The following is a 21,482-nucleotide window of genomic DNA, read 5'->3' on the forward strand; positions in this document are numbered from 1 at the left end:
CCCTCCTCCTTCTTCTCCTCTCGTCCCGCCTGCTCTCCCTCCCTCCTCCTCCTCCTCTCTCTTCTTATTATTATTATTATTATTATTATTATTATTATTATTATTGTGTTAATTTTATTTCATTCTTATCTATTTATTCTTTGTAAATACCAACCATAGGAATCCTATATTTCATTCCATTGTCATTGTCATTCCATTTTAAAATCCATTTCATTCCCTTCTAATTCAAATCCTACATACCAGCCATCACCTAAGAGTGTGTTGGCAATATCATCTTCAAGAGCATAACCAGGTCTGAACCCCCAAAACTCGGGATCCATCTGTCCAGACCCACTAGAAGCGAAAGCCCATTACCCACTCTCCAAGCCAGCTCATCACAAAAGATATCAAGACTAGTCACCAAGCTTCTCCATGTGTATGACATATTATAGGCTTTAGTGACTTGGATAATATCTAATCGTGGATAGTACCGCGTATTTAGAGATTGTGCAAGAAAATGGAGTCCAACTTGGTGATTAATTGCCAAGCTTGCTTGGCAAGAAGAGCGTGGTTGAAACACGAAATATCCCTAAAACCCGAACCTCTATAACATTTAGCACAACAAAGTGATTTCCAATTCTGCTAGTGTATACGTCTTTCTTCGTCCCTTTACCCCCAGAAAAATTGGGCACTTAATGAATTGAGGCGTTTACAAACATGCTCCTGATTAGGAAACAACTCATTAAGTACACCGAAATTTCTTGCAAGATAGTTTTAATAAGGATGCCTTTCTCAACGGCCGAAAGAAACCTGTGTTTCCAGTCTTTTAATTTTTTTCCTTACTCTATCTTCAAGCATTTGAAATATCTTCCTCTTCGATGTTCCAATGGTACTCGGGATGCCAAGATAAGTTCCATGAGAATAAGCGCGACGTACCCCAAGCCTCAATGAGAGCTCATTAGTGACCTCCCTAGGCATTTTCTTGCTAAAAGTGATGTCCGATTTATCAAGGTTAACTTTTTATCCTGAAGCAGCCTCATAAACCGTAAAAGTGTGTTTCCGCCCTTCTTGAGAGTTTGCTCTTCCAAAGATGATATATAGAGTCATTGGCAAAAAAAATAAGTGCGAGAGAGAATGTTGCATAATCGGGCCCCATGAAGCAAATGTTGGGTTTCCGCCCTTCTCAACATGCACAATAAGCTTTCTGCACAAAAAAGAAAGAGATAAGGAGACGAGGGGTCCCCTTGACGGAGCCCTCTACCGGGAGTAAAAGCATAGCCCGGTATCCCATTAATGAGCCCGAAGTAAAAAAATATTCAATCTCACTAGATCCTCTCTCTGTATATATATATATATATATATATATATATATATATATATATATAATGAGCACTGATAAAATGAACATAATTTTATATGTTCAATACATTATCATAGGACAATACTTTATGTGCTCCCAACTACTACCCTTGATGGTCAAATCATCATCTCCAATCTATTACAAATTGGATGTGCATTTATATACTCCATCCGTCCCTGAAATAAGTTCCTCTTTTTCTATTTTGGGACGTCCCCCAAATAAGTTCATCTTTCTTTCTTTTTATTTTTGGACAACTACTTCACCACTAATAATACTTTATTTATTTTTACTTTTCACTTTTTCACCACTCTCAATATTAATTATAACATTTTTTCACCTTTTCATCACTCCCAATACTAATTATAACATATTTTTTTTCACTATCAATACACTTTACCATTTTTCTTAAAACCCGTGCCGTCCCCAAAGAGGAACTTATTTTGGCGACGGAGGGAGTATATTTTACTAGGCCAAAAGAAAAGAAAAGAAAATCAAATGTGACTATATATAATGATTACGAATGACAGTAACGCTACTATATGACAACCTAGTTGACAGAATGAGACTAGTAATTCATTAAAAGGCCGTACATTCGCAAAAGAGAATATCTTATAGCTTCATTTATAAATTATTATTTTTTTAAATATATGGAGCCTAACGAAACACCTTTTTTAACGCTTGTAGATTTTATTTTCTGGACAAACACTACAAAAAAAAATCCACTAGTGACATGAGATTTGGTAGCTATTATGTGGGTCACAAAAATTAGTGATATTTGATGATATAACTAATCACTAATAGTTACACTTTCAAACGTCACTAATTTTTATGACACGAATATTTGATACCAAGCCTCATGTCACTACTAAAAGCTTTTTTTGTAGTGAAATAAAATCATTATTTATGTGAATATATTGTTATATACTTCCTCCCAATTCAATGAGTCAAATCAAAGGGCTTGAATACGAATGTTAAGAAATAAATAATTTATGATAAAATAGGAGAGAGGAGATAATTTTATTTCAAGGATACATTTGTCCGAAAAATAGGACAAAGAAATAAAGAAGAGATAATTTCTTAAATATTATTATTTTTATTGTATTTTATTAATTTTTTATTTTAGATTTATTGAATATATCACCTCAAACAATTGTTACCGGTAGATTTTTCAGAATAATCGTATTAGAAAACAAAAATTGAAAATAAAAATAGAATTCGGAAAAACCGAAATAACTGAAACAATTGTTCAATTTCTTCCCTCATCACAATTTCAGAAATCTGAATAATTTGTTTTTTTTTTTTTTAAGATTGAAATCGAATCGAATAATTTTCTAATTTGTTAGACTCGAATCCCCGATCTATTAATTTGTAACAGGATTAGAGTACTTATCGTGCTCCACATTGCAAAAAAAATCTTAAACAGTGACAGAAACTAACGACAGGAAATAATCCGTCAACCAAAAAGGTGCTATTAACGACAAATTAACAACGACTGATAACGCCGATCGTTAATCTGCCTGTCATCCGTCGTTAATATTTAAATTTTTATAGTGTCAATTTTTACTGATGTACTTTTGATGGAAGAAAAAAACAACATATATATGGTCTAGGGTTGCCCTAGACCCACACTGATTAAAGTTGACAACAAGTAATCAAATTATTTTTGACGCCATTGGATGAGTGGTCCATCCCTTTGCTTGTACCCTAAAATGAAGTAAAAAGATAAGTATAAAGAAAGAAGAAATTGATCCATTTTCTTAGGTAAACGCGATATATATGTTAATAAATTCGTACAACTTGAGCTGTTAAACCCAATTGTTTTATCTTGTGGTCCACCAAATTAATACTCGAATCAAATACTCTAATATTTTTCAAATTTATTTGACAAAAGCAAAGACTAACTAAGATGGGGGACCATGAAATCATGAATTGCAATTAATTAATTAATTAATTAAGCAGCTTAACATATATATACTACAAAAATCAAGGTACATGGTACCGAAAACGAATGGCCTATACATCCTTAACTAAGTATTTATTTAATTTCACCAAAGCTCAATTAATTGTTGGGGACCATGCATCCTTTAGATTTATTGGGAAAAATCAAAATCAAAGGACAATTACTGGATGGGAACAGTATCCTTAAAACACTCTGAAAAAAAGCTGTTGTTAGCACTGCATGCTTTACTTGCTTTTTGTTCTTATCGCATTATTTGTGTTTGTCATCCAACCGGAGTTTGACGTTTTCTTTTCAATTATGATCTGCATTCTGACCCGTACCCCGATTCAAACTTGCATCTTGATCTGAATCGTGTAAATGACACTATTCAGTTATACAAATGACATTACGTATAAATGACGCTGTAACATTGTAACACGCTGTGGATAATTGACAATATTCAGAAATATAAATGATACTTCCTGTAAATGACACTATAACACTATAACATTTAAAAATATTACAGTGTCATTTATATAACCAAATAGTGTCCAATATAGACAGTGTCGTTTGTATAATCGAATAATGTCATTTACATGATTTGGGTCAAGATGCGAGTTCGAATCAGGGTGCGGGTCAATCCGATTGTATGATACATTCGATTATACTCAAATTTTTGTGTTCAGTTAAATAGGTTGGGGATACGAGTCACCTAGTATGTTACAGTGTATTGAAAATGTCAACAAAACAAAACTGATAGCTGAAGTGAGAGTTAGAATCTCTCTCTCTCTCTTCTCCAAAATATAATGGTCTATATAATGAACTACATTATATTCGGGACTAATTAAGGGCTGATTTATTAATCTAAATTGTGTATAATCATCAAACAATATGTACATTTGATCATGACATGATCATCATTCATCACCAAATCATGGCTAACATAATCGCACGGTCATACAATAAACATGTAACACGACTCTTAAAGCCGTCAATTCGGCACGAACTGAATCACGAAAACTAGAGTCGATTTATTTTTGGGTCGAACACATCGAAATGTCCTATATTCATAAATTTTCATGTGCGATGCATACAATTTAAATATGTTTTAATAAAACACTTATAGATATCTAATTAAGATATATGAATGGTATGTACCGTGCGGACATCTGTATGAAAGACCTTCTCATGGATATTACGCTTGGTCCGACTAAAGAATAATACATTGACTACCTAAACTAGTAAAAACATGGGCTTGATCGATATTCGACCCACTCATTTCGCCCTATTAATAATGGTTCACTTTTCTTATTCATTTGTTCCATTAATGGCTACACACGACCTTTATTTTCGAGGAGCACTAGGTAAATTCACCTTTCTATGCTAGTCTGTAAACCACGTTTGAAAAAATTGGGTGTGACAGGCTAAAACATGTTGAAATTCAAACCTAAGACTTTTGACATCAAATATGCATCCTAATTTTAAAAATTATACTAAAATATTATAAATTCAAATTGAAGAAAAAATTATTTAAAACTATCAAAGATTAAATGAGACGCAAAATGAGACACCAAAACTAGGTCAGATCTCAAATTCCGTTACAGAGGGACACAAGTCACATTCATATATATTGTTAATCTGATTATCAAGAGTTTTTCAATAATAAATAATCCAATTTAAGTGTCAATTCATCACAACATAAATAAAGTACAATATTCAAAATGGAAATTAACAATTAAGAGTTCACTAATATCTCGATCGGAATATAGCATTTTTTTACCCGAATTATGTTTGTAGTAATTCTGTAATTGACTAAAATGCCCCCTCACAAGAATCCCCAACCACGATGGATATCTTCAAGCATCTTCCAACAATGATTAATATTCCATTACTATTATTAAATTACTCCATTTCAGGAATTAGAAACCCAAGTCGGATTTACAGAATTAGAAAATAAAAAATAAAAAATAATAAAAGGAGTCTTCTTCATTACAAAATTGAACCCTAAATCTTGTTGATTGGCTAAATCAGGAATCACTAGACTAATTTAGACAAAGCCCTAATTATAGAAACTATTTGTCTTGCTTTTACCGTACGTGGTTTTTAGTGGTGTTTAATGATGGTCGACAATAAATTATTTCTAATTAATTTGTCGTTGATCGCTCGAATATTTTTAACTGCATTTGCTGATATTTTATATTAAGATGCTACAGAATCTACTTAACTTGGCGAATCATGTGGCTTTTGTTTCTCACAAGCTCTTAATTTAGTGGTGCTAATATAAAATAAATGGTGCGGTTTTAATTAGTCATAATATTGAATTAGGGCTTCTCCAAGGTTGCTAATAGCATAGGAAGCTAATTGATACTCAGTCATATGTTAATATTAATTGGATATTGGCCTCAACTTTATCTTCCTTTTGATTTTGCACCCGTCGAATTTTTTACCCATAAATCGTTGTTGGCCATGACAACTGAATTGAGAGAGAAATTTGAATCGCATAATGAAGCAGACAAGTTTGTTGTCAATATAAGATCTAGAAAATGTGATTGTAGAGTTTGAGATGTCAATTCGGTTGCCATGTCAGCAACGGGTTGTGGGTAAAAATTCATCAGGTGCAAAATCAGAAAGAATACAAAATTCAGGTATTTATAGGAAGATTTCGAAGTTTGAGTGTAAAATCAGAACATGGAAAAAAGTTCGAGCACTTATATGTCAATACCCCATTAATCGGGTATTGGTATTGAACGAAATATATCTGCAAATAAGAAAAGCAAAACACATTAGAAAAGTTTATAAAATACGTATTAAAATTGAAAACAACAAATCTAATAACAAATAAACTACTCCAATCAAAAATAGGACACAATTACTATATTTGGCATCCACAAAAAATAGAGCACTTTCTCTTTTAAGACATGAGTCCACCACTTTTCCTTATATTTTATCTTTATCAATACCCATTATTTACAAAAAAATCAACTTTAATTCAATATCAACCACTCATTTCAAATAATGGTGGAACCATTTGTCCACTAACCACCAATTTTATTAAAACATGGGCCCAAGGAATGTGTCCCATTTTTGATGAACGGATGGAGTGATACGGTAAAACCTGTGCCCAAGGAATATGCCCCAACTTTATTAAAACCTTTTCTTATACATATAAGGATCATCAAAATTTTGGGCCCCTTAATTTTTTGGGCCTTGGGCCATTGACCTGACCCGCCCACTCTCAGGGCCGGCACTGATGACTACATTACAATTGTGATATTGTAATTGTAATAAAATTAAAGCAAAAAATTAGTGTGTATGTGTTAGTCTAGTGATAGAGTGATTAATGTTAAAAGTATCTCATGTTTAAAAGTTTACTGTTATGCAATCTTTAAAATTTTATATCTCTCAACAAAAAAAAAAGTGAAAAAAATATGTAAACCAAGGAAACTTACTGGAAATAGTGTCTTCCTGTTACTCTTCTGGAGCTTTTTTCATCAAATTTTTTTGGATACGAAGCCCATATAACATTTGCACCCAAATAAGTCGGCCCAGGCCCAGGATGATTGAAAAAGGCCTAAAACTAAATGACCCAAATGATCTCGTTTCAGTTCTTACGATTTTCAGTTCGGTTCCATTTTTAATATTGAAAATTTTAGTTTTTGATTTTTGGTTTTGTTTGTTCGCAGAAAAACGATTAAACCGATTATGCTGTTAAAAATCGGATAAAACGACTATAATACTATCAAAAATGCATTTAATTTATTAGAATTATTAACCAAAAACCAATTTTAAAAAAATTGGTTATTAAGGGGGAATCGTTTTGTTTAGGTTCTGTTATGAAAATTTAAATCCGGAATATTCAGTTTGGTTAAAGTTTGATAATGAAAATTTCAGGTCTAAAAAAAGTGTTATTAACTCCAAAATACATCACTTTTGGGGTATTTGATTTTGCACATGAACTTTGAAAAAAGTAAAAAAAATATGAACTTTAAATATTGTAACAATTTTACTAAAAGTTCCGTTTCTTGACATTTGAACCTAAAAAAATCCTTCGATTTTCATATTTAGAGATGTGTATTTTGTAAAGATGTCATATACGATGTCATTTTTTAAAACATTTGATGAGAAAAACGTCGACATTTCGACGTAAGCTTTAATTTCAGCAAAAAATGTTATTCGTGACAAAATTACTACTCCTACAATATTAATATTCATGTATTTTTTTTTTACTCCTTTAAAAATTTGTGTGAAATCAAACTACCTCCAAAATTAGCATACTTAAATGCTACTAACAATCTTTAAAAAATAACAGAGTTTGAAAACTCGTTTTTTCTTTAGGGGGATCAACGGAATATATTAACTCAAATTCCAATGAATCAAGTCGAGGAGCCAGGTCGGGAAGTCTGACTCCCAAAATATTACATCAGGGCAGGAAATAACAAAATGAGCTAAAGAGTGAGCTACAAGCTAAAGAGTGAACTACACAATTAGCTTCTCTTCTAACATGACGGAACTCCACTACACAAGTCTCTTTAGCATGAGAAAACGCATCAAGCAAATCATCGCATAAAGTTTCAGAGCTGACTTTTTCATTGTGAACCTCATTGTTATCACAACTAATCATTATCAAATTGAATTTTCCCGGACGAATAATTTTATATTTTCTATTATATTTTTATGTACATGATTAATCCAATATCCCAAAGGTGTGTACAAAGGCAATACTCATCCAAATATTAATAAATTTATCAATACATATACCACCAAATATGAATTCTTATTTACATATTAATGCCTTATAAATTAATGTCGACCTTTAAGATGGTTTTACTCTTGCACAAGATTTTGTAAAAATACTCTGAAATCCGAATAACTTTTGGCGAAATCTAACAGCCAACCAAACAACTTATGAAAACCGATTTGCCTTTTTTTTATTTGATTAAGTGACAAAATAAGGTATGTTAGCATTTCCTGTATAAATGAGTAACAATGATGCATCACAAACTTAATTCAGCCATTACACATACTTTTATGTGGATCACAAATATAAACATTCCTAAATTATTTTCTTGATTCATCAAAATGCACTACTCAAAATTGAAGGAGACAACATAGTAGAATAAAACCCAAATATTACAACATATATAGAAACTTGATTGAGAGTCTGAGTAGTTAAGGCAAAACAGAGTCCCTTTGGTTTGGCCATACATCAGTTTGCTTGGTTCATACAGTTGGTTTAAGGTCCAAATATTAGTGCTTCACCCCATTATTTTAAGACAAATACTAGAAATATAATATATGCTTCTTTTAGTAGACTTGCAAAATTCATATTGCAAATCAGAGTCAGAGCATCCAGCCAGGGACCATTCCATTGACATTTTGAACCTCTGTTGCTGCTGTCATCTGGCTTGAACTCACTGGGTCACTATACCTTTTTTTTCCAAACCAAAAATTCAACATTAGTTACAAAGTGAATATTTTAACATTTGTAAGAAAGATTGGTGTGGTGGGAAAATAAATTGTCAGAAACGATCACCTACTCATCGTGGGCGAGTATAACGTGCCCACCACTGATGTGACATAATTAAAATTGTCACATCAGTGGTGGCACGTTATGCTTGCCTACGGTGGATAGGTGATCGGTTCCGAATGTAATCCGATTCAAATTGATGATACTATTTTGGTACTTGTTCCTATTGAAGGGTGGTGTAATTTAGCAATTTTCATCTCTTGCACGGTAGTGCTTATTAATGTCAATAAATATGAAACCTACTATACATTGTATTTCCTCTGTAAAAAAAAAAAAAATTCATAAAAGGAAACTGCCTTACATTATCCAAATTCGGGCATGCATTTATTCACAAATAATAAAAGCCAACCGTTTGAATTAAATACTATTTAAAAAAAAAAAAAACTAACCCAATTTGGAGAGTAGAGTTGCAATCAAGAGGCTGAAAGAAGCCCTGTGATTGAGCATGGTGATGAGCATAGGTGTTACTGTGTTCCCCACCTCCTCCTACCCACGATTGCTGAAGCTGATTTGCAGCATATATCTCTTCCAACTGATCATCATCAACATTCATAAACTAAATGATTTTAATAATGATTTATGATTGCCTTTTACAAAAAATAAATATGTGCAAATTTATACATTTTTGTGTAAACTAACCTTTCTCTCCAAAGCCTTGTTAGCGTCAAGCATCAACTTCTCCTGCACTCACAAAACAACATGCGTTATATATATGTTAGTATGAAATTAAATACTTCAAAGTATAGGGAAAAATATAAACAGTATTAAATAAATATACCTTTGATTGAAGATCAGAAAGCTGATCAAGCATAACCTGTGTCTGCATATTAAGACGAAATTGAGAATAGTATTTCATCTACTTACCCTTTGCTAAAGCACATTTGAACAAATAGTAAATCAGAGGATTTTTTTTATTTTTTTTTAAAGAAAGAAAGAAAAAATAGTAAATCAGAGGAGTGGCAACATTTGAACATGTGTTATAATTAATATTTTAAAGGCTGTGATATGATTGAGAAGATGTGGACAAAAGTGAAAGCAAAAGAGAGATAACAGATAATAATTAATAACAGCCCTCCAATGATTTACCTATTTGCAAATTGCAACATAAAAAAGGACCACAAATAGTAGAAGAAAGTGTGTAAAGGCTACATCAAATAATTGTATGTCTTATTTCTCAATAATATATATATCAAATATGTTATTAAAAGCATTTATGCACTCTTATATATTAATTAGTGTGCACAAAGTGCAGAACAAAAGACTCTAAAATAAGCTGTTATACGATGTGTAAAACCAACAATAACACACAAATTGTAGTGTGAACTTCAAATGCATTATTTGGGGGAATTCATCATAGAATTATACTAGTAGTATCATTTAAAATAATTTATAATTGCCTTTGGCTGGGTGACAAAAATGAAGTATCCAAATAATTATGTGTATGATTACATGTATCATAAATGATACCCCCTCCGCCCCACTAAAAGTTGCTCGTTTTAATAAATGACAAAAATCAACCTACTACTTTTAACCAACTTTTACACATTCTCCATCATTTGCGTACCCAAAAGTTTTGTGCCACTTATAGCGGGACAGAGGGAGGAATTCGTAAAGTCATAACAACAAGAAAATGTATCCTATATGTGCAAATGCTCAACATCAATGTTAGATGCTTCTTTTTAAGCTTACTCTTGTAGATCTAATGTGCTTCAATGATGTCTCCAATTGATGTTCAATGTGCTCGAGATCATTGATGTTCAGAGGCCCAAGATCATCACCAAGAAGTTGCCTGCAACATTTATCAATTACTAGAGTTTTCAAAAATTGTTGCATTATATACACATACTTGAGATAAAAAAGTGGATGAAAATTTTATTACCTTTGATATCGTTGTAGGGACTCATATTTGGCTTTTAGTTTTAGATACTCCCTATAGCTGCTTTGCTACAAGACAAGATCCAAAAATGAAATTAGTCATAACATGAGACATATATAAAAACGCGATGATATATAGCATGATCGAGATGGTATTATTTTATAACACGTTATCAGCTCAAGACGACTTAGTACCTCGATGTCCTTGCCAGGGTGGTTGACTTCTAACGAACCATAACTGCATTTTTGGTACCTTTCAAGTGTCTTGAGCATGCTGCCACAAAAATGCAATCTATTAGGCAAGCTAGATGCTATATACCTTAATATACTTGTGAACTTCTGTTTAATTTAATCTAATGTTGTAGGATAATAGTGTGTCATGGAAATTAATTAACTTCTCACATTAACCGGCCTCGAAATAAATCATTTATGAATTTGCAAAATAAATGCTTTCTATAATAGGACTAACCGAATGTATGATTATTTTGACTCAATAATGTTACTAGCTTGTGGTGATGAAAATTTAAAGGGCAGCTATGTCAAACCATTAATTAGTTCTATATATATATATACACATGTATATATCAAACAAACATTCTCTTTAATTTGTTACCAAAATGTTGCCAAATAAAAATGTTACCAAATTAATGAGTCTCTGAAACATGGTAAAAGATAATTTGAAGCGTTCTGCACATTTTGTTAGAACAAGGGAAGTAATAAATCCAAAAAAAATCAAACAAAGATAATTTGTCTTGTAAACAAATTTCAAACAATAAGAATTTAAAGTGAAGTAGTTGTGTGTGAAACAAAATCAAAATTTACATAATATAAAACTTTTGGCAGATCTTCAAAATAACTGAAGGAGCTCATCATAAAGCTCTCAGCCATATATAGATTATGAAAAATTAAATCATTAAATCAAAAACTTCCAGCTCCAGTTAGAAATGAAGAAACTAATTCTGAATAAAATTACTCGAACACATAGAGAAACTGATTTTTTTTTTTTAATTTTTTTTTCCACAAAAATTTAAACAAACGTAAAGTTTAGTTTAATTACAAAGTAAATTATGTAACCCTGTGAAAAGTTCATCTTTCCCACCTGATGAAAGCCAACAACTCAATGTGTGGATCAATCATCATGTGTTGTCTCAATAAAATTGAATGGTGAAGATCACCTCAAAAACCCTATAAATAAACGCTATACACATATGTATAAATCCGAATTAAAGGCGCAACCAAAGCTGTAGATATTAATTCCTGCAAAAATTCTTGTACGATTTCAATGGAAGAGAAAAACTGGAGAAGGGATCAAGCTAGAAACCAGTTAAAAGCAAGAAAAAGCTGTCAGACTGAAAAATAATTCCTCAATATTTCACAGATAACAGAAAATCACAATATCATCTGTCACGCTTCATCCAATTACATCAAGGTTAGAAGCCGGAATCGAAGTTGAAAAACGCAATTGATCCCTTTTCCAAACTAATCAAAAGTTAGTTTTAGTATAACCATGATTTAAAGCATAAATTTCTCTTGAAGTTATTAAAAATATATATACAAATAGCAAGAAATCCACAAATTGGGGGGAGAGAGAGGAGAGAGAGAGGTGATACTTGGAGGTGCTGCAGAATTCATAGAGCTTGCCGCGGTTGGAGAAGATGATGAGAGCAACCTCAGCATCGCAGAGAACAGAGAGCTCATAAGCTTTCTTGAGCAGACCATTTCTCCTCTTTGCAAATGTAACCTGTCTATTTATCTTGTTCTCTATCCTCTTCAGCTCCACTCTCCCCCTACCCATGATCCCTACCTATATATACATATATGTATATATATATATATCTAACTAATATATGTGCGTGTGTGTAATTTGCTGGGTTTCGGTGGTAAAGCTTCACTTTCCTCTTTCCTCACCCAAGAACTTTCTTTAACCAAAAGGGTAACAATCTTCAAACCCTAAAAAGAAAAACTGAAAAAAAGGACTATTCTATTTATAGAACGCTGGAACACGAGTTAAAAATGAACTGCGTGTGAGTGTTGTAGTGAGAGAGAGATCTAGAGAGAGAGGGAGGGAGGATTTGTGCTTGTGCCAAGGCTCTTGGATTCTCTGTAACAAAGTTTTTATGATCTTAGCATGTGCAGCAGCAGATGATGGGAGAGATGAAATTTTTAGGGTTGGTGTTTTTTTTTTTTTTTTTTTTTTGAAATTGTGGAAAAGAGGGTTTCATGGTTTTAACCGCTGTGATAAAAGCGTGAGGTGATGCGGCGCGTGGGGCGCACGATCCCGATCCTCGCTGCGGTGGGGCGGACGCGCTGGGCGGACGCGTGGTGGTCGGATTTCAGTGCCCATCAGCGGAAAAAATCAGACAGCCGTCACCAATAAAGTTTTCGCCACGTGTCGGGTGACCACTGGTTTATCCATCCTTAATTTCTTGAAATTCTCGGGAGATAATCTAGCTTCTCACGTACAGGAATCTTACTGTTTATGTATTTGGGAGGAAAATATCCGATATTGCCCTAAGGTTTTAATTATTTTGTTGTCAATTAAATATCTCCAAGTACTTTTTTTTAATCTTCGAAATTAATGTCACCTAAAACCTCATTCGCACCCTGTATTTTTTTTTTTTTTTTTTTTGAGGAACCTGTATTAATTTTTGGTAGAGTGAGATGTTGATTTTTCGAGAGTAGAAATTGTCTTTAATGGTATTTTAATGTCATGTGAATGTTAGGTATCAAAATATTACTTATCCCGTAGATGAAAAATTTGTCACAATTTCCTTCTCGATTTGTCTACGAAAAATTTGTCATTTTTATTTATAGTAGCAGAGTCCACACAATTCCACTCATATTTTATTAAAATCCATGACGTGTTCACAATGTGACAATTCCACTCACATTTTATTAGATTTCGTCCACGAAAAATTTACCACAATTTCCTTATCAGATCGTCTATGAACAATTTGTCATTTCGATTTATAGTAGTAGAGTTCACACAACTCAACTTACATTTAAAGTGGGACCTTTGAATATGTAATTATTTTTGTGACATGTAAAAGTGTAGTTATTTTTGTGACATATGAAGTGTAGTTACTTTTTATGGCAATGTAATTTATAATTAAATTAGTTAATTGAGAAAAAATAATTTTATTTATAGTTAAAAGAATATAATAATATTTGTGTATATATATAATAATATTTGTGAGTGCGTGTGATACACACACACACACACCGATAAAGAGAGCAAAAATATATTGTAACACATACATGTAATAAAAATATTTTGTGATAGTTTTAGATGTCACAAAAATTGCTACATGGATAAATGTCACAAAAGTTCTTATATTTATATATGTAACACAATTTAGTTACAATTTTATGGGTATAAAGTACATAGATATATGTGTTGATGTTGCTAAACTTTATTATACTTAAATATGTGATAAATTTTGTGACACAACTCTTGATATCACTAAACTTGTGTCAGTACTAGACAATTTTGTTGTAGTGAGGAATGTTAACATTTAAGCTAATAGTAGCGAAAGATAAATAACATACATGATATTTTTTCACGGGTTATACAACTTGTGAGTGCCTCATGGTCAAGTTCATTATGTTTAACAACATTACAATGTATAATATTGAGATATCTTGATGATCAATCTTTACAGATTGGCTTTCTAAGATTAAAATCTATTGATTGCACTTATAATGTTGATTCAACAACAACAGCAAATCAATCTAGTAACTTAAGGTTAAACGATCAAAGAACAACTTGATATACTCCAATGATACCTTGGTCTTCAATCCTCTTCAATCCTTGCCCTTACCCTCCTGGCAATACAGGGATAGCCTTTACAGATTAGTTGCCTAAGACTCATCCGTGAAAGGAAGCTCGAAGCAATCGTTTCACATTTGCAGCAAGAAAATGACGAAATTGTAGTGGTGAATGTTAGCTCCGTGAAATTACACTTCCAAGTCGTACAAATGAAAGAGTCATCTTGCAGCCCCTTTTGAAGCTCCGTGAAATTACACTTCCAAGTCGTACAAATGAAAGTACCAAATTACTTGGATTTTTTTTTTCTATTGGTAATTTTGGCACTAATATTCTCATTTGTTCTAACTATATTGTTACTTTTGGCACAAATTATAGCATTAGTGCCAAAAGTACCCAATTACTTAGTATTTTTTTGTTTTGCTTTCTGTTGGTACTTTTGGCACAAATTATAACATTAGTGTCAAAAGTGCCACCCGAACCCGCAGGCCAAACTCGATCTGTTCCGCCCAAATTAAGGGCAATACAGTCCGAAATTGCCAAAAAATGGCCAAAATTTGTGTTTTTAAGATGAATGGTCAAATATTGAGTTCCATTGCTCAATATGACTATCTTAAAAATTGGCTCAAAAATAAATCTAAAACTAAAAACTATGATTCTAAAGCTAAAAACCGAAAAATATGAAAAGAAGAAAAATAGAAGTGTATAAGAGGCCAATAAAAGGACCTATATAGGCACAAAGGATACATACTAGTACTCAAAAATATTAATAAAATCTCAAAATCTCGCAAAAATCCAAAAACCGCGATTACCTTCTTGCACGTGGTTTTCTGTGCAGGACTCCTGGCAAAGACTACATACCAGAAAGAGAAGAGGAATACCCAGCTGCTTCTCCACCTCAAGCAAAAGACCACCAGCTCGAACGACGTATGGCAGCTCAAGAAAAAGAATTAACTGATCTTAAAGTACAAGTCCATACTCTGGAATCACGAGTACTGACAATCAGGCAAATGCTGGATCACTCCCTTTTCTGTTGATGCCAAAAAAGGGGAACAATTGAAGATTGTAGACGAAACAACGAAAGAGGAAGGAAAAGAAAAGGAAGGTAAAAACAAAGCCACGGAGACAGAGGAAAGGTCTCTCAAGCGACCTCGTGGTGAGTAAAAATAATTGTAATTGTTTGCTCGTGTGTACTTAACTGATCAGGGACTAACTACTTATCAGTTCTTATATAATGGATAACAATTACCTTTTGATCTCATCCTAAAGACAATTTCTTTTTGTCCAGACTCTAATTTATTATGTCCTTTTAAATATGTTTTCTTCTTGTAGTGCAATTGTTGTTTTTCTTCTGTCAGCAAGATCTTAGATTATCATGTTAAGGGGGAACTGTTTTCACCCTATGTAGAATCTTGCCTTTCAGTTTTCAGTCATCCTTTTGCTCAGGACTGACTGTATGATTTTGGCATCATCAAAAAGGGGGAAATTGTTGGGAACTTAATGAAATATCATATCCCTAGTTTTGATTATACCAAAACTCCTTGTTATTATTGTAGTAAACTAAAACTTTTCGAACTCAAGTGTTAGAGTTCATGTTTCTATGACTGAAGTTTGAAGACCTCAACTGAAGAAAGCCGCAAAAGACAAGTCAAATACATCAGTTTTGACTGAACGAGAGTTTCAGTGAACTTTTAGTGATGACTAATGTTTTAATGCGAAGCAAATGGAATTAGCGGACAGATGCTCCTGACAAGTATCAGTCGACATTCTTCATCGGACTGAAGCTTTGAAACCAGCATTAAATGCTCCTGCAGCCGCATTAAATGCAGAGATTTTGAAGATCATCCTTTCTCTGCAGAGAGTTCCTATTTGGTGCAACCTTTTCAGAGGCACCCAACCGCATGTACTTTGAGCCCGTCATCTAAATTCTCGCTGATAGACAACGGTAACACTATAAACCGTTGTCTATGAACGTATAGACAATAGTTTTTAAAGCATGTTGTCTATATTTTGTTGTCTATCAACTGAATTCTTGTAGTGAGTTCACTAATTACAAATATTCTCTTAGTTTCTTAGGCAAATCCTTGTAATACTCAAAGCCTAAGATTGATTACTTGAGAGCCTGTTCTCAGTAGTCTTAGTTGGAAGAGTCCAAACCCCTTTTCAACCGAGAGAAAAGAGAGTTTGAGTGGTTGTTTAGTACCAGGAAAACTAAACAGATCGGTTCCTTGGCACCCGTAAGCCAAGCGGGAGTTCAGACCAGGGTTCTGACTCTAGAGATCTTAGCGAAGCGCTGATAGGGCACGAGTGTGTCTAAGCGTGCTAAGAGTGAGCGAGAAATCCAACCTAGAGTGGTGTTGGTAGGTTTGCTGTGCACCTCAACGCATTAGCCCAGAGTGATTGTCAGATTAATCATCTGACCGTGGATTAGGAACATTGTTTTCAAACCACGTAAAAATCCTTGTGTTTTTTCTTATTTTCAGTTATTTCTTATTTGCACAATTGCTGATATCAACTGAAACTAACTAACTGAAATGTGAAACTAAGGATTTTGAAGGTGTCACGTTTTTAAAGGCTATTTGAACTAAGTTTATTTTCCGCTGCCAGTGTTATTAGTCTAACTGATAAATCTGCAGATAATCAGTAAGATTCATAACATTTCTCTGTTTTCGTTCAAGCTTGACTGAAGCCTTATATGGACTTAAGTTATCTAACTTAATCAGATAACTGAAGTCATCCACTGATAGTTTTATCAGTATGATCAGTCACCAGCCTCTTTTATTTTGAAAACTGTTAAGTTCGTATCTATTTTCATACATCAATTTTCGCGAAGAATTACCCTACATGTGTATTCCCCCCATCCATACACCTGTTCAGAGACCCTCCGGGACCCAACAAATATTAAGCAATTAAAATTGATACTTTAGTTATTAAAACAATGTATTATATTTCTTATTTACACACACACACACACACATATATATATATATGAAATATAATATTAAAAAAACTTAAAAAATGGGAGGGGGCTGAAGCCCCCAGCTATAACTCCCATCAGTCCCATAATGACAGGATTTCTGGCTGTTGTGGGACAACTCTTGAAGGGAGACCAACGGATCCTCCGAACTAGTTATGAAAACGGGTCCACGTGGACGTACAAGCCCAAACGGGTTGGGCCTCAATCTCTTGGGCCAAAAAAATTGATAGTCCAAAATAATCAATTCAATGGAGTCTAAGGTATGGCCCAAAGGCCAATTTCCAATATCCAGACGCGAAGGCTGGGAGCATGGGCTAAGGCCGGGCGGGCGGCGGCGCACGTGTGAGCTTTGCAACCCATCACTTATGCACACAGTTACTACATATATATACTGATGTAATTACTTATATATTGGATCTCCTTTACTGATTCTTCTTATCTGCAGGTTTTATTTTCCATCAGCACACTTGTGATCAGTAGACTTGTCTTCATGCATTTTCAGTTAGCACGAATTGTAAGCTGAAACTTTACTTAAAATCTAAGCTGGCTTACGAACCGTGGCTAATTTTTCTTCCTTAACTAATGCATGTAAAATAAAAAGCAAACTTCCTAACAAGTGAACTATAGTATATTATATCAGATGGTCTTACTATTACAATAAATTTTGATATCTAATCAATATATGAAATTTTCTCAAAGAAAACAAACAAAGATGAGAGCGTATGAGCATCAACTTGCAAAGAACAACATAGAAGATTTGCAGAGAAAGAAAGAGAACCGAGCAAGGGAGGAAAGAGCTTTGTTTTCCGTATGATTTAAAATCCTCAAATTATGGCAAAAGGACCAGAGAATAAAAGCTCTCAAATTTCATGTAAGTTTCCCCAATTTTAGGAATCATATTATTTTTCTTGTTTCTATATATATAATTAAAGGGAATCAAATTATTTCCCAAAGCCTGGACAAACAAACAGGTCAAAGTTTCGATCAAAAGCGTTGTTTGGCAAATTCAGTGGTGGCGATTGTGCACCCTGTTTTCAATTTTTTATTTGATTGAATTTTGATTTTTTTAGAAATATATTTATAATTAATAATTTTAACTATCTTATTCAATTTATTTATATATTATTCACTTTTTAAGCGTTGTTTGGCAAATTCATTGGTGGCGATTGTGCACCCCGTTTTCAATTTTTATTTGATTGAATTTTGATTTTTTTAGAAATATATTTATAATTAATAATTTTAACTATCTTATTCAATTTATTTATATATTATTCACTTTTTATATATTGTAAGATTGGCTATAAATCAATCACACCATACCCCCCATTGTGATATTATATGATGACCAACACAAATTTTCCTGTCAGACTGTATGTATAGGTGAGATGGGTCGGGTTGGGGCTGCAGAGCGGATCTGAACATGGTTTGGGGTGGATCTAGGCCGGATAATTCAAAGTATTTATTGTTATATGAAAAGTAATAATCAACACGAAGAAAAGTAATGTTTTTGAAACATTTTGTATCAATAATAATTATTTGATCAAAATAAGTGCACTGTTGCTCGGCCCTTCACTCCGCGCCCGTGCCTTCTGTTGCTCTGTCAATCATGATATGATTGGTTCAAAAATATGAATTATTCTAAGTACTTATTAATGTGAAATGTAATAATCGACATGGAAAAAAGTATAATTTTGAAACATTACCTTTCTTTATATTAATAATTATTTTTTTTGTATATAACAATAATTACTTTATGGTCCCCCCACAAAATCAACCTTAGGATTCGCCTCAGTCCCAATTCAACTCGTCTTTTCCATATACTTGATCTCATAGAAGACCAACTCGATTACCAATGGAATTGATCAATGAGGTAATTAACATCACTTATATATATATAGAATCCACATTGATATAAAATACTTCCTCCATCACTTTTGTTGACATAAATTTTAATAAATATTAGATAGTTTGCTATGGGAAGAAATAAATTCACTTTATTATAATGTTATGTGATGGGATAATATTTAAAAATAAAAAATACACATTCTTGTAAAATATGTCAAAATGATGAAAAATGCATATTGTTATGAGACCTAAGTACTTATATTTCCTTCTTCTTTTTTAATTATACTAAGAGCATCCACAGTGGGATACTCGATCCAACTTACTCGAGTAAACTGGAGATCGAGTACCCCACTGCAGCTGCTGCTTACTCGAGCATAACTCGATTTTTCGAGTAAGGCTTGATCCCCTTAATATGTGGCGCGTGCGTTTCACACTCCCATTAAAAGAAATTTCAATTTAAATTTTGAAATCAACAGCTTTGTAACTGATTAAATTTTTTTTTTGATTTAATTGTTTCCAACGGTTATGTAGCCGTTTTCTTTTTTTTTCCTTTCTATAAATACCCCTCATTTCTTCATTCACACATTCAAAAAAACTTCTCCTTCAATCTTTCTCTCTTTTCTACTACATTTTTATATTCTCTTCCTTCAAAAATGGCCGAATGGTTCGATGATACTTCATCGTCTTGGTCCGACGGGGTTGCGCAAGAAATCATCGATGAGATCAAGAAGCAGAAACAAGTGATTGCTCAAATGTTCTCCCAACCGGAGCCGGAACGTGTTATTAATATTTACCACCGGTCTTACGTCTACCGTGATCGTGAGGCTGCCCATTTACGTCTTATGCAAGACTACTTCAACGGCAATCCGACGTACGGGCCTACATTTTTTCGACGACGTTTTCGGATGCAGAAGGAGTTGTTCTTGCTTATCGCCGATGTTGTGCAAAGTGAAGATGGTTAATTCCGGATGAGCCATATGATGCTGCGGGCTTGGACTCTCTCGCGCATTTACAGAAATGCACGGTGGCTATCCGCCAATTCGCCATTAACGTCAGTGCGGATACTTTTGACGAGTATCTCAAAGTCGTCGACACGACGAGGCGTATATGCCTAAAGAAAATCTACAGAGCTGTCATCCGGGCATACAGTGCCGAGTATCTTCGACGTCCTACGGCGGCGAACGTCCAACACCTTCTTCAGATGCACGAGGCGCGACACGGATTTCCCGGGATGCTCGGGAGTCTTGATTATATGCATTGGGCGTGGAAGAATTGCCCAAAGGCATGGCATGGCGCATATACACACGGTGATAAAGGGGAGTCCACCTTGATCTTGGAGGCCGTTGCATCCCACGATTTGTGGATTTGGCATGCCCTCTTCGGTGTCGCCGGTTCGAACAACAACATCAATGTTCTGAACTAGTCGCTTATGTTCTCCAACGTCTTGGAAGGAACGTCGGCACCGGTGATCTTTGAGGCCAACCGGCGATACTACTAGATGGACTACTACTTGTGCGATGGCATATATCCGGAGTGGCGTTGCTTCGTCAAGAGTCCACCGTTGGCGACCAATCCAAAGGAGGCGAGGTTCAAGAAGATGCAAGAATCGACACGAAAGGATGTCGAACGTGCCTTTGGAGTGCTTCAAGCTCGATGCGGAGTTGGTACGTCGAGCATCTCAAGGACATCGTGATGTATTGCATCATTCACCACAACATGATTGTGGAGAACGAAGGTGAAGCGGCTACCCACTGAAGAGATGACGACGCATGACACGCGAGGCGTCTAGGAGTGACTCGATAGAGAGTGCTCGAACAACCCCGCCTAGCTTCGAGGAATACATGCAAAGAGATGCAATTCTCCGAGATAGGTAGATACATGCTCAACTCCAACATGATTTGATCGAGCATGTTTGGGCACGTTTCGGACCTCTAGGGCCGAAATAGTTATTTTATGATATATTTTTAAAATTTTAAGCTTTGTGTAATTTTTTAATGTAATTTTTAGGATTTTAAAATTAATGCAATTTTAATTTGAAGTGATTTGTGTTATTTAAATTTGTGCAATTAAATTTAAATGAAAAATATAAAAATTAAAATTAAAAAAATCATGTAAGAGATCGTGTCATCCATCCTTCTATCAAGTAAGCTCCTTATTATTCAATCAGGGTGGATGCTCTAATATTTCCTTTTCAAAGTACATAAAAGTTGGACA

General features: G+C 34.0%; 1 protein-coding gene across 2 annotated transcripts; it reads right to left on the reverse strand.

Moving 5' to 3' along the window:
• Positions 1-8,390: 8,390 nt before the first annotated feature.
• Positions 8,391-12,853, reverse strand: LOC130989753 (agamous-like MADS-box protein MADS2). 2 transcript variants are annotated; one of them, XM_057913845.1, is made up of 8 exons: positions 12,291-12,853; positions 10,876-10,954; positions 10,685-10,749; positions 10,495-10,594; positions 9,584-9,625; positions 9,445-9,486; positions 9,195-9,361; positions 8,391-8,706 (listed from the first exon to the last, which is right to left on the reverse strand). In XM_057913845.1, the coding sequence occupies exons 1-8, from the start codon at positions 12,473-12,475 to the stop codon at positions 8,619-8,621; spliced, it is 768 nt and encodes a 255-aa protein (XP_057769828.1). In that variant the 5' UTR covers positions 12,476-12,853; the 3' UTR covers positions 8,391-8,618. The 2 variants fall into 2 exon arrangements, with proteins under 2 accessions (XP_057769828.1, XP_057769829.1); XM_057913846.1 differs by having other exon boundaries at positions 9,195-9,337; positions 12,291-12,850.
• Between the last annotated feature and the right edge of the window lie 8,629 nt (positions 12,854-21,482).

Source organism: Salvia miltiorrhiza, chromosome 6, assembly GCF_028751815.1.
Source record: "Salvia miltiorrhiza cultivar Shanhuang (shh) chromosome 6, IMPLAD_Smil_shh, whole genome shotgun sequence".
NCBI lineage: Eukaryota > Viridiplantae > Streptophyta > Magnoliopsida > Lamiales > Lamiaceae > Salvia > Salvia miltiorrhiza.

Coding starts and splice junctions, on each gene's coding strand:
- LOC130989753 (XM_057913845.1), bottom strand. CDS start 12,475: ATGGGTAGGGGGAGAGTGGAGCTGAAGAGGATAGAGAACAAGATAAAT. Junction 9,362..9,444: donor ACAAGGCTTTGGAGAGAAAG/GTTAGTTTACAC, acceptor AAAATCATTTAG/TTTATGAATGTTGATGATGA. Junction 8,707..9,194: donor AACTCTACTCTCCAAATTGG/GTTAGTTTTTTT, acceptor TGGAAAAAAAAG/GTATAGTGACCCAGTGAGTT.